Raw genomic sequence first — 13,644 nt, 5'->3', positions numbered from 1 at the left:
TTTTTTAGACTAATTGGAGGACTGTTAGTCTTTAAATCCTGGATACATGATGAAAAGACAGTGGGTAGGTAAATGACTAAAGCAAGAAAGGCCTGTAGTTGAGTAAAATCAGTCTTTGCAAATAATTCAAACCAGTATTTACCTTATCTCATAAATAAAAAGTTTAAGACATTTTTTAAAGGCAATAAAATATTAAAAAGTAAAATTAGAATATCTCTTTTTTCTCTGAACTTGAGTAGAACTTTGACAATGTAAAAACACTATCTGCGTGTAAAGGTAAGATATATCAATAAGATAAAAATAGTAAAGTTCAAGATATTATTCTTCACAAAATCTTAATTTATTAAAAAGTCATAGTTAGTTCAGTTTTGTTCTTTACTCTTAATGACTAAAGAAACATTTTTAGGAAAACAATTTTATCATCTCAAGAAAATTTTCCATTTTGAACAAAGAGTACAGTTTATATATAATAAAGTCTTTGGTAGATAATTTCCATCATTTGGGCTTGGAAATAGAAGTTTCCTGTGAAATAGGAAGGTACCCTAGAGGATAATCTTTAAAACTAGTGAGGAGAAATTGCATAATGGAGTCAGTAGTTAAGAATGCATCTCTGAAACCGGACCGCCTGGTCATCCCAGCTCTACCACTCACTAATTACTTTATCTTTGTAAACTTCAGTTTTCTCATCTACAAAACAAATATTATGATGGTTTCTACATAAAAAAGTATGTGAGAGGATTAATGAGATATACTATGTGAAATGGTTAATTTTATCTGTCAACTTGACTGGGTACTCAGATTAAACATTATTCTGAGTGTGACTGCAAGAGTGTTTCTAAATGAAATTAACATTTGAATCAGTAGTCTGAATAAAGCAGATTGCTGCCCCCCTTCGCTCCCCCCCCCCATATGTGTGAGTATCATCCAATCCATTGAGGGCCTGAATAGAACAAAATGGTGGAGGAAGGGAAGATCTGATCTTTCTGCCTGACTGTTTAAGCTGGGACACAGGTCTACTCCCACTCTCTGACTGGAACTGGCACCATCAGCTCTTCTGGTTCTAACACCTTCGGACTCAGACAAGAACTACACCATTGACTTTCCTGGGTCTCCAGCTTACCGAATGCAGATTCTGAGACTTCTCAGTCTCCATAAATGTGTTAGCCAATTCCTTATAATAAATCTGTCTTTGTCTGTCTGTCTGTCTCTCTCTATATATTCTGTTTCTCTGGAGAACCCTGACTAATACACTATGTAAAGGGTTTAGTGCTTAGAACACAGTAAAAACTCGAAAACATTGGTGATGATGATAAAGACAATGATAATGATGATGATGATTTGTTGTTTAATGTACTTACCTACTCAAATTATGTAGCTAGCATTTTATTTATTCATTTGATCACTTAATCAACAAATATTTATAGAGCTTCCAAGAGGTGTTAAGCATTGAGTTAGGTGCTAGAAATACAACAATAAATCGGACCTCTGCAGTTTTTAAGCTCAAATTCCAGTGTGGGAGGTAGCAATAAGCAAACAAGTAAACAGAAAATATCAGAAATAATTGCTGTGATAAAAATAAAAACAAGGTGATGTTACAGAAGAATATCTTTGGGGTTATTGAAGATCACTGATGATTATAATACTATGTTCACCACTAGCGAAAATGTATGTCAGCATAATTCATACTGATATAGTACAGATTATCATATATATTTCCCTGTTACACCATAAATGAGTTTAATATTTAACTATATACTTAAAATTTTATTTTGCCAGTAATTCTGGACTTCCTTCCCATTTATATATTTTAAATGAAAATATTGATATTAAATAGAGAAATATATTTTAATTTTATAGCAATTCTTTGGGTTTTCAAAAGAGAGAAGTATACAGAAGAAACATACTTTCTCTAACATAATACATCTGTTGATATAATAAATTGTGAATATATTTAGGAAATTAAAATTCTCTAATAAAGATGATATGAGACATAAAAGTCTTACCTCCCCTCCCCTGCCTCTGCTAGTTCCTGTTCCTCAAGGTCATTATTAATTTTCTTGTGTTTCCTTTAAAAATTTATGGCTATAGCAGCATCCCTAGGCAATTATCTTTTTTATTTATATCAATGGGTGCATATAGAAATAGCATTCTCAGTTTTCATTTTTTATTGACTGACAGGCTTAGTGACCTTTCCAGACCATCACAAGCAGATCAGATCATCTGTATATCTGCATACACAATATCTTATTGTGTGTATATTTAATCAATTCCCTATTATGCTCAAGTAGTTTGTCTCTTGGTTTTCGTTATTTTTTGGGGGAGGTGAGGAGGCTTGCTATTAATAAGCAATGCTATAATAGACATCTAAAGGAGAAATGTAAAGATTGGAATGAATCAATCCTATAAAAGCAGCACAATTATAAAACTGATTAAATGTATTTTTCATATTTAATATTGTTTTATATATCTAAGTTTTTTCAACATTTGGCAGAAATATCAAGAGAAAAATCAAAATCCGCCTTATAAATGATCTGTGCTAAAACAGATTTCACAGATACTGTATCACTATCCATACTAAATTTCTTTCACATTTAAAAAAATTTTAATAAATAAATGTGAGTAGTTATGCCTTACTAATATTAAAGATAGGGAAAGGGTATATAATTCAAATGTAAGAGATAGCTGAATTTACTTAATTCTTATCAGACTTTGGAACTAGAAATTGTGTCATTCCTTTAACCAACAATCCTAAGTTGAGACTTACCAAAACTCTGAGTTTAGGAAAGAAGAAATCAAAGAGTATCTTGCTTTTTCCTAAAGTCAGAATCTAACTCCTTTTTCTTTTAGGTTATACTTTGCAGTAGATTTTGTTGCTTGATTTGAATTTTACTTTCATAATGTGGAACCCAAAGAAGAAATTGTAATAAGGATCTCACTAATGCCAACTATAGTTAGATGATTATTTCATGGTTTTGCTAGATGCATTAATTTACCTGTTTGCAATTGTGCTAGGAGATAAGGATGTCAGTCTCTTCTTATTTAAAAAGGAGTAAAAATCCAATGAGACTGCTGCTGTGGAAAAAAGGGCACTTGAAAAAACTGCCTCCTAATTTAAGTAAATTACTAGTTATAATTTGTGCTTAACAGACTACTACATCTTGTCATTAGTAGTTGAATGATCACCTTCAATAACCAGATCCAATTCTCTAGTTTAGTTAAACTGGGATTCCCTTAATGAAAATGAGATCATCAGATCTCACATCCTCTGCAGACTAACAGTCGTTAACTAACGTTCACCAGGAATTGACAAGGTGAACAGTGTGAATATGTGGTAACAGTGGCTTCATGGAAATACGATTTTTTATTAATTTAATTTAATCCTCTTGATTGAGTTATATGACATCCAATAAAATGCACTCTAAAACAGAAGTTTCAACATTTTCCTTTTTGCTTGCATGAACATGCTAGAAGGCATCCATAGGAAACAATTATGTTTTCCTCTAGTGGCTTCATTGGGATCTCTCAATATGTGAATTTATAATAAAATATCACAATTTACATGAGTATTATACAGTCAATTACAAGAGCACATCATTTCTCTGGCAATTCAAATCTCATCATAGGGAGTCCTTTTTTTTTTAAGAAAGACACAAAAACACATAGTTCAAATGAATAAATATCTCTTGGCTTTTACAAGATTAAAAAGTCTGCCCTTGGGCGCTATTCATTAGCTATACCTTTCAAATAAAATATCTTACACAGAAAATAATAATTATTGTTATATTCATTTATAGTAAGTTTCAAAGCCCACAAATGTCAAAATTAGCAATTGAAATTATTTATAGAAAGAGGACCACAAAGTTCATTGTATGTTCATGTAAGCTTAGCTGCCAAACATGTGCAATGAGATTTACTTAAGAAGAACAATCTTGAAACCTATGGTTAGAAATGAATATAAATATAATTGGGATTCATAGGGCAGAAGAAATATGCTATTAGATGATTATTAATTTACCATATATATGATGCAAGTTAACTATTATTATACATTGGGACCCCATTTATAGAATTTGCAAAATATAAACTAATATCTTCTCCTACAAGTTGAGATCAAATATGGCCTATAAAAAAGTTCTTTTTAATTATAACATTGAATTAATGATGCAACTATATTTATTCAAATTCCTCTTTAATCTCAGGCATTATAAGTGTCCTTAAACTTTAAATAAAAAAGACACTTAAAATATCTAGATATAGATTTGCATTTTTATTTAAAGGCATAATTAATTCTTAAAACATTAAGTTACAGAAAACAAAAATAAATTATTTACAATTGCATAGTGTTATCTGATAGGCTTTACAACTTAGTCATTTCTGTTACTGAAAGCTATCACGGCCTCTTAAATACGAATAGTGTGTCCAGTTACTCATTTCATTCTGTGACAAATCTTCCATTAAGACTGAATTGTGACCCAAGGTGTTTACAGCAGCTGTCTGGGTAGTGAGATCTTTTTCATCCTTTTATACATTTTCTAAAGGTACCTTAATGAACATGGATTGTATATATTCTCTTCCTTAGCTCCCTGTCCCATCTCTCTGTCTAAAGTCTGTGTATATAATATACAATTCTCACTACCTGTGCCCTCACTGCTATCAAAAGCGCTGCTTAAAGTTGGCAATTGTGGAAGCAGGTGATGGGAACATGGGGGTTCATTATATATTCTCTCTTCCGTAAGTTTGGAAATTTCTTAAAAGGGCTTAAAAAGGAGTGCCTATTTACACAGTCTTCTGCTAGGGTTTATACTGAAAAAGTTACAAAATTGGTTCCAATTCTCTATGAATATATAATTTAGGACTGACATATAGAAAATTCATCAGAAAAAATGAATATAGGATAAATACACAGAGTAAAACAGTCCATTTTTATAACTCATTCATTTCATGTTTACCTTTTTCCTGTTTCCACTTTGCTCTCAAACTTTGACCACTCTCTCTTCCCCATCTGGTATATGATACTCAACAAGTTCTCCTAGTTTTCCCCCTGCAGTTTCTCTCTCTTTCCACTTTTACAGCCTCTTGTCATTTTATGCCTAGACTGCTGTAAAGACACCTTCGTTGTAATCCTTAACCTCTGGCTGGACTCACTTGACTTAAAAATTCACCTTGAATCCTGATGGCAAATTCAACTTCCTAAAGAAGTTATTATTTCTCTACTATAGATACATGAGGCATACTCTTCTTGAATTATTCTAAAACAGCCATTCTGCCTACTCATGCCATTCCTCTTACTAATTCCTCAGTAGACTCATCCATGCATTTTGCCGTCTCTTTATCTTTGCTCAATATTCTGCACCATCTTACACATCTATAAATCTTACATTCATTTATTATAAAAACTTACATAAGTATATATTGAATACTTTTGAGATCTACTTCCTCCATAAATGCCTTATTACGACCATCATTTCACCCTTCCTCTGAATTGCATGTTTATGAACGTCATCTAAACCATATGACCTTTGTGGGGATAAGTGATCCAGTGGTTCTCAACCCTGGCTGCACATCAGAGTTGCTACGGGAGTTAAAAAAATCCATCCCAGGCCATATCAGAATCTCTTGGGATGAAGCATAGATATTAGGAAAAAAATTTTTATATCAGTCATTTTTAAAATGTCTCAGGTGATTCTAATATACAGGAGAACCATCCATCTAAATAATATTAGCCTTGTTGACTTGTAAGTACTATTCATTTATTTGGCCAATAGCTAATGGGTGTCTATTATAGTAGTAGAAAACTGGTAGCTTTGGCATGTTTAGTTAGGCTCAAACAGCGTTTTTAAAACAATTTAGATCTTAGACAATATTTTAAAATTGGGAGACTTATCATAAACATTGGGATACTCAGTCTTGAAAAAAAAAAGAAAGGACAATCTGGTGAGACTGGGCCTATATTCTTACAAGGCAACACTTGGCTAGAACTGAATTGTGGTTACCTCTTCTAGACCGAGAATGAGGTTCTAGTTTGCTGCAGTCCTCACAACTCCCTATAGCTCCCTTGCAGAGGCTGAGTATTAATTGCCACTTATTGTATCATTTGCATAGTAGTTAATGTTACTGTTTTAACAGTAGAGAACAATTTCTTGAAGCACTAGCTCACTCCTCTTCCCTAACTTCCTTCTTTATTCCCAGTGAGACTCAGTGTTGAAGTAGAAAATGTTTCTATGTGGTAAATATCCAGGCATTGGCCCATTTCATTTATGTTATCTAACTGGCCTCCTTAGTAATTTGAGTTTGCAGTACCTGGTCTATGGCAAGTACTGTGTTAGAAGCTAGCGAAATAGAAAAATAAGTCCCCTTTTTGGAGAAAGTCACACTTCAAAATGGAACAAAGATATATTAAAAAGTATTGCCAAAAAAAAAAAAAAAAAAAGAAAGAAAGAAAAAGGTCATGGGAAGAGAACAATGCTTTTTAGAATTAGGGAAGGCTGCATAGAAGAGATGGTGTTTGAGTTGTATCTAGAAAGATGAAGGGGAGTTTTTCCACGCAGAAAGGAAAGAAAGCTATTTCAGGCCAAGGAAAAAGCAATCTCAATATATGAACACCTGAAAGCCAGTAGAGTGGTCAGAAAATCACATGTGGGGAGTGAGAGAAAGGTGTCTGGAGATGAAAGTGTGGAGTAGGTTTGGGATAGAGGAGGTTGGCTTTGTGTGAGCTCTCAAGGTTTTTTCATATTGCCTTCTAAGATAGTGGGAAAGGTATTAAAAGTCTTTAATTAAAGAGTGACATGACCACATTTCTATTTCTATTATCAGAAAGATAATTCTGACAGCAATGTGGAGATTAACAGGGAGGCTAATGTGAGTGATGGTAGGGACCCAAACAATAGAAGTAGCAATAGGATAGAAGAGGAGACAGATTTTAGAGATATTTAAGAGTTATAATTGGCAGGGCTTGGAAGCGTATAGGAAAAGGAGAGGAATAATCAAGGGTGTTTTGAGTTATCATGTAAAAAACCCAGAAAATAATGATTTATCACCAAGTCAATGTAAAAGTGACTTCATATTTAACTTCAAGCTATAAATGATAATTACAAGGCTTTCCCCCCTTTTGTCTTACAAATAAATATGCTTATAATTTAGGTGCCTGAGTGCATACCTGATTCTGCTGGTCTTAGAGGATGACCTCCAAATTTTATTTCAGTTTGGCGGAATTTAGTCATGTTTAACAGCTGTGTGACTTGTGGAACATCTGTTGTAAGTTGGCAGCTTCGTGGAATAATATCTGCAGGTTCATCTGTTGGAAAGGGAACACCATATCCAGCTGGAAATAAAGATTAACATTCATTCTCAAAATGTAAGCCATTTCTGCCAAATAGACACATCTTATAAATGAAACCAATTAAAGTAAATCATTTTAGAATATTCCTTTGGATGAATTATACAGCCTTACAGCCTTGGTTTTCTTATCTGTAAAATGAACATGGAAATTTTACAGCTTACTTTCTAGGACTGTAGAAAGGATTTAATAAGACAAAGTGTATAATATGGTGCAGTTTCAGAGACTTGTTCAATAAATAAGAACATTCATTGGAAACTTCATACTTGTTTTTCAATACTAGACTGTAACTTTGGGGAAGAACTAGTTAGGTATGCTCCAAAGAAGATTTCTTGGAATACACTATCTCATTTATATTAGATCATAAGTATGATGACATTATTGAATACCTATAGCCATTACATGAGTAAATTTAACTTTTAACTTTTTATTTTGAAATAACGTTAGATCTATAGAAAAGTTATAAAAACAGTACAGAGTGCCTACATACCCTTTACAAAGCTTCCCCTAATGTTAACATCTTACTTCTGAATAATTAAAAAAATAGTTATTATAATTAAAATTATTTTAATTATTATCACTTGTATTTCTAATGAGATTTGAAATTGTTAATATATATTTCCATGGATATTTAAATTTTCATTTTAGTAAATTTTCTGTTCATGCTCTTAACCCATTTTACTATTAGAACATTTTTTCTCATTTATTTTATAATCTCTTTATGGCAAAGATATTAAGCTATGTTATACATAGCAAGTAGGAATCAGGTTGGTATTAGCATTCTAAAAGCAATTTTACTGTATGTATCGAAAGCTTTAAAAATGCACATGCCACTTAACTCAATAATTTCACTTTATGAATATATTCTAAAGTAAAAAACATCAGAAACTAAGATGAAGATCTAAATAAATAGGCATCTATAATTTCTGAAAAATAAACAACTTGAATTTGCAGTAAAGAGTCACATGAAATTGTTATTTATGATGCCGGCTTAATGACATAGGAAAGGCTCAAGATAAAAAATGAAATGAAAATAATGCACACAAAACTCTATCTCAACTGTAGGAAATCAATAAATAAAATGTATGAATGGCAAAAAGACTAGAAGAAAATACACCAAAATGTAAAATAACTTGATGGTTAGCTTAAGTGTAGGTTTTATTTTTTTCTTTATAAAAATTTTAGAATCTGGTGGAAAAAAGCAATCTGTGTATTTGTGAATGTGAGTAGTAAGAAAAATCCAACCAATAGTCCCTCAAAAACATCCTATATAAGTATAAACTCTGCCCAGGTTTAGAAAGACAAATGATGTTAGGTTTATGTGCACTCAACTCATGGCAGTTTTCTAATTAGATCTTAATGTCCTAATCCTGAAAAGGAAAATGAATTATTTAACTAAAAACTTAAATACTCATCAGCAATGTAATGGTTTATAAGAGTACTATTGCTCCTGTCATTAAAAATGCACTCGATTTTCAAATCTTGGTCTTCAGGTTTTCTTTGTCCATCCATTTCTTACTTGTCAGTGACATTTAGAAAATCATTTCATAGTAACTGAGTAATGAACTCTCAAAAGAGAAAACATTTGGAAAAATAGGTAAACTAATTCTAGATTTATATATATATTTGACATATTATTTCAAACTCCCCTGAAGTAGAAAAAGCTAATTTCCATATTAATGCCCATATTGATGAACTAAGATTTTATATTAAAAGAGGAAGATGTTCTGTAGGCTAATAAGACCTTGAAATAAAATGCTGTATTCTGAATCCGATAAAAGAGAAATTATGGAAACTTTAGTTTATAGGGCTCGTGTGGATGGTACAGGGTACGATGTCATACAAAGTTTGGAAAGTCCAAAACACAATCCGAGTTTTCAACCAACAAGGGACAGATAGCAAATCCCTGGTAGCCAAAAATCCATAAATTTTTATGGAAGACAGAATAAGGCACATAGTATTACAAAACTCCAATCTGACTCTTACAGGAACACGGCCGACATACAAATCAGATTTTACATCAAAAGGCTCAGATCCCCTCTGTGTCAACTTCTTTTTCTATATTTCTACTCTCCCTTGGCTCCCAGAACTATTTCATTACTTAGTGGATTATTATTTGAGGGAAACTGTGGTTTATTTTAAAATAAATAGTAGTCATTGATACCACTTAATTTAGCAACTATTGACTTTCTCTGAGACTGTGGAGGAATATACGGAAAGGGGCTTTAGTCTCATTTTTGTGAAACCAGACTACGAAGAAGCTTTAGGAACTGGGAGTTGGATGTTCTGATACACCTAAATGCAAGTTAACTCATCTCCCCACCATCCACCTTACCACTGTCTCCTTCCCCTGGCAATGTCCAATGTCTAGGTCATTTTTATTTTTTTAGCATTTATAGTGTAATGTAAAAATAAGAATTCTAAAAATAGCATAGATCCTACAATAAAAATTAAATAGTGCTAAACTATGAGTACATTCATTTATTCATTCACTCACTCACTCACTCATTTTATCATCAGGCAAATATTTATTGAGCCTCTACTATGTGCCAAGCACTTATCTAGTGGTTGAGAATCTAGTGGGAAGTCAGGGTAACTCTGTCCTGGCCTTCTTGAAACTTACACCTAGCAGAGAATATAAAATAAATTACATCATAAATAACTATTTAATTATAATTTTGTTATGTTCTCTGAAAGAAAAGTTCAAGGTGTTATGAAAGAGGTATTGGGGAAATCTACCAGCACAGGGTGTCAAGTCTTCTCTGATAGAGACATTTAAGCTGAGTCATAAAGGATTAGTAGGATAAAGGATAAGTAGAAAGTAGCCTGGTAAAATGGGGTAGGAGTGATCACTCGAGTGAAGGGAAATGAGCATTTGAAGACTCTGTAGGCAAAGGAACTTTGGTGCATTCTAGGAACTGAAAAAAAGACAATTCTGCGAAAGCATTGCTAGTGTGGAGAATGGTGGAAGAATCCCAATGATATATTTAGTATAGCGATTGGTTCAAAGGGGCTGCTCGATAAATGGTTATGAACAAAAGCCTCTTAATAATAGCTGACCTAGATTAAATGCAGCTGTCAAGTCTTCCACTTTTCTTCTTTGGTTGTTCTTTGTTCAGCTATATCCTGAAAAGTGCTCCATGTATATTTTATTTGGATATCACATCTTTCTCCCCAGATGGCAAATAACAAATGAAGCTGGAAATCAGATGCTATGGGACCAGAGCCTGTCTGCATTGTTCTTTCAGACGAGTTCTATCTTCTGGAATAGATTGCGTATGGAAACAAGCAGACTGCTTGATTAATGTCTGAAAAATGACATAGTTGAATTTCAGCTGCTTTTGCTTACAAATCTGAAAGAAAATAATGTTGGCTGGAATGGTCAGTTCAGAATTGCAAAATGGTACATGAAGGAGAAGACTATGAGAAGGCTGACAGATTTGCTCATGTAGCATCCAAATACAACCAGATGGTGGGCTTTTTGATGTCTCTGCTCCTTGTCTATGTGTTAGTATATTATTGGAATGTTTGAGTGACTTTGTAACCCTGTTCACCCTTCTTTGGCCATAAGCCATCATAAAATGAACCATTCTGTAGGTTTTTAATACTTTCGATGAGGATCTTAACTAGCTTTAAAAGTAAGTCATCAATTTTAATACATATATAAAGCACTGTATGCATTAAAAATGATCATCCTCATTTTATGGGGGGAATGCCTTGTAAAATAGTGAGATTTATAGATACATTTCAGTTATGGTTTCTCCTAATTCATAAAGTTTAAATAAGGACTAATTTTATAATAGTTCATTAGCCCCAGACTCAATTATATTCATCCTCTTTATATGGGAATAGCCTGTAGTACCTAGCAGAGCGCTTTATTTATATAAAATCTCAACTCTCTGAATCATCAGTGAGAGAGAAGTAAAAAGCACAGAAATCTCTAACTGCCAAAATATTTGTCTTAGTCTATTCAGGCTGCTATAACAGAATACCATAGGCTAGGAGGCCTATAAACAACAGAAATTTATTCCTCACAGTTTAGGAGGCTGAGAAGTCCAAGATCAAGGCACTGGTAGATTTGGTGCCTGGTGAGGGCTCTATTCCTGGCTCAGAGATGGCCATCTTCTTGCTATACCCTCACATGGCAGAACGGGTGAGGGAGTTCTCTGGGGTCTCTTTTATAAAGGCACCAATGATATTCATGAGGGCTCTACCCTTATGACCTAATCACCTCCCAAAGGCCCTACCTCCAAATACCATCACTTTGGGGATTAAGTGTCAACATATGAATTTTAGGAGGACACAAACATTTAGTCTATAACAATCTTGATACAAAGTCTGTTTATTTTTTGTTTGTTCATTCATTCGTTTACTATATAACTATCAGATTTCCTCTGGGCCTGGCATGGATTCAAATCCCTGCCTTTATGGAGAGAGATATTAAGAAACAGCGTACTATAGGGGTTAAAGGTACAGGCTCTGAAACAAGGTATCCTGAGTTCACATTCTGGCTCTACCACTGAATAGCTGTGTGACCTTGGCATAGTAGTTTACCTTGTTGTGTCCTGCTCTTCTTAACTGTGAAACATGGATATAAAGATAACATTTACCTTATAGGGTTATTGTGATGATTAAATGAGTTAATATATATAAAAGTCTAAGAATAGTGTCTGGTATATAGCAAGTGCTACATAAGTGTTTTTTATTAATAAGAGACAGATACTTCTGTAAATTATTTCATTACAATGGTGAAAAAAACCCCACCACATTTTACTATATTTTTCATAATAAAAAGTTTTGATGTTTAAGGGGAAAATAAACCTAGATTATACCAAAAACTTGGGTATACTGAATGAATCATACTTTACCTCAGAAGTTTTTAAAAATAATTTATTGAGGAGAAATTCACATTAACATAAAATGAAGGATTTTAAAGGAAAAGATTCAAGGACATTTAGCAAATTCACAGTGGTGTGTAACCACCACTTCTATATAGCTCTAAAATATTTCCATTACTCTGAAGTAAAATCCCTTACCCATTAACCAGTTTCTGCCATTCTTTCCAGGCCCCAGTCCTTGGCAACCACAAATCTGCATATTATCTATTTTGGATATTTCATATAAATGACATCATACAATGTGACTTTTGTTGTCTGTGTGTATAGTACAAACTACAATTTTGTTTATCCATTCATCTTTTGATAAACATTTGGACTGTTTCCACATTTTGGTTACTGTGAATATTGCTGCTATGAGTGTACATGCACATGTAGCTGTTTCCCATTCTTTTGATTATATACCTAGAATGGTCATATGGTTGATTCCATGTTTTAGTTTTTTAGGAAATGCCAAACTGCTTCCACTGCAGATGAACCATTTTGCATTCACATTAGCAATGTACAAGGGTTCTAATTTCTCCACACTTTTGTAAACACTTATTTTCCCTAGTGAGTGTAAAGTGGCATCTCACTGTGGTTTTATTTTGCATGTCCTTAGTGACTAATGACATTAAGCATCTTTTCATGTGTTTGTCAGCCATTTGCGTATCTTGTTTGGATAAATGTTTATTCAGGTACTTTGACCAGTTTTTAAAATTGGGTTGTGTGTCTTTCTGTTGAGTTTGTAGGAGTCCTTTACATATTCCAGATACTGGTGCATGTGTGTGCGTGCGCACGTGCGCGTGCACACACACACACACTCCCTCTATGCAGAAATAGAATATATATCCTACAGATATATAATTTGCAAATATTTTCTCCCATTGTGTAGACTGTCTTTCCAATTTAATAGTGCCCTTTGCTACATGAAAGTTTTAAGTTTTGATGTCCAATTTATCTTTTTTTAAAATTCTGTTGCTGTGCTTTTGGTGTCATATTCAGGAATCCATTGCCAAAACTAAGGTTATGAAGATTTACCTCTATGTTTCCTATTAGCTCTTATATTTAGGTCACTGATCCATTTTAAGTTATTTTTATATATGGTATGAGGTAGGGGTACAACCTTACTTATTCTTTTGCATGTGGACTTTCAATTGTCCCAGAACCACTGTCGAAGAGACTGAACTCTCAGTATTTAATGTTCTTGGCACCCTTGTCAAAATCAGATATTTCTGGACTCAAATCTATTCCATTTGGTTTATATGTCTACTCTAACTGTACCAAACTATTTTGATTACTGTATCTCTGAGGTAAACTTTAAAATTGGTAAATGTGAATCTTCCAACTTTGTTCTTCAAGATTGTTTTTGGGTATTTGGGTCCCCTTGCAATTCTATATAAATTTGAGGATTAGCTTTTACATTTCTGAAAA

The 13,644-nt window shown here is 33.3% G+C and overlaps 1 protein-coding gene across 7 annotated transcripts in view; it reads right to left on the bottom strand.

Moving 5' to 3' along the window:
• CFAP20DC (CFAP20 domain containing) overlaps nucleotides 1-13,644 on the bottom strand; it is a 214,337-nt gene that overhangs the window by 91,951 nt on the left and 108,742 nt on the right. For all 7 annotated transcript variants that reach the window (XM_036218854.1, XM_016131665.2, XM_036218849.1 and 4 more), the window contains exon 7: nucleotides 7,157-7,321. In XM_036218854.1, the coding sequence (XP_036074747.1) occupies nucleotides 7,157-7,321 (165 nt within the window). The remainder of the gene's footprint in view (nucleotides 1-7,156; nucleotides 7,322-13,644) is intronic.

This window comes from Rousettus aegyptiacus, unplaced genomic scaffold, assembly GCF_014176215.1.
Source record: "Rousettus aegyptiacus isolate mRouAeg1 unplaced genomic scaffold, mRouAeg1.p scaffold_m13_p_4, whole genome shotgun sequence".
Lineage (NCBI taxonomy): Eukaryota > Metazoa > Chordata > Mammalia > Chiroptera > Pteropodidae > Rousettus > Rousettus aegyptiacus.
The sequence above is the reverse complement of the archived record's forward strand: the minus strand, read 5'-3'. Positions and strand labels throughout refer to the sequence as shown.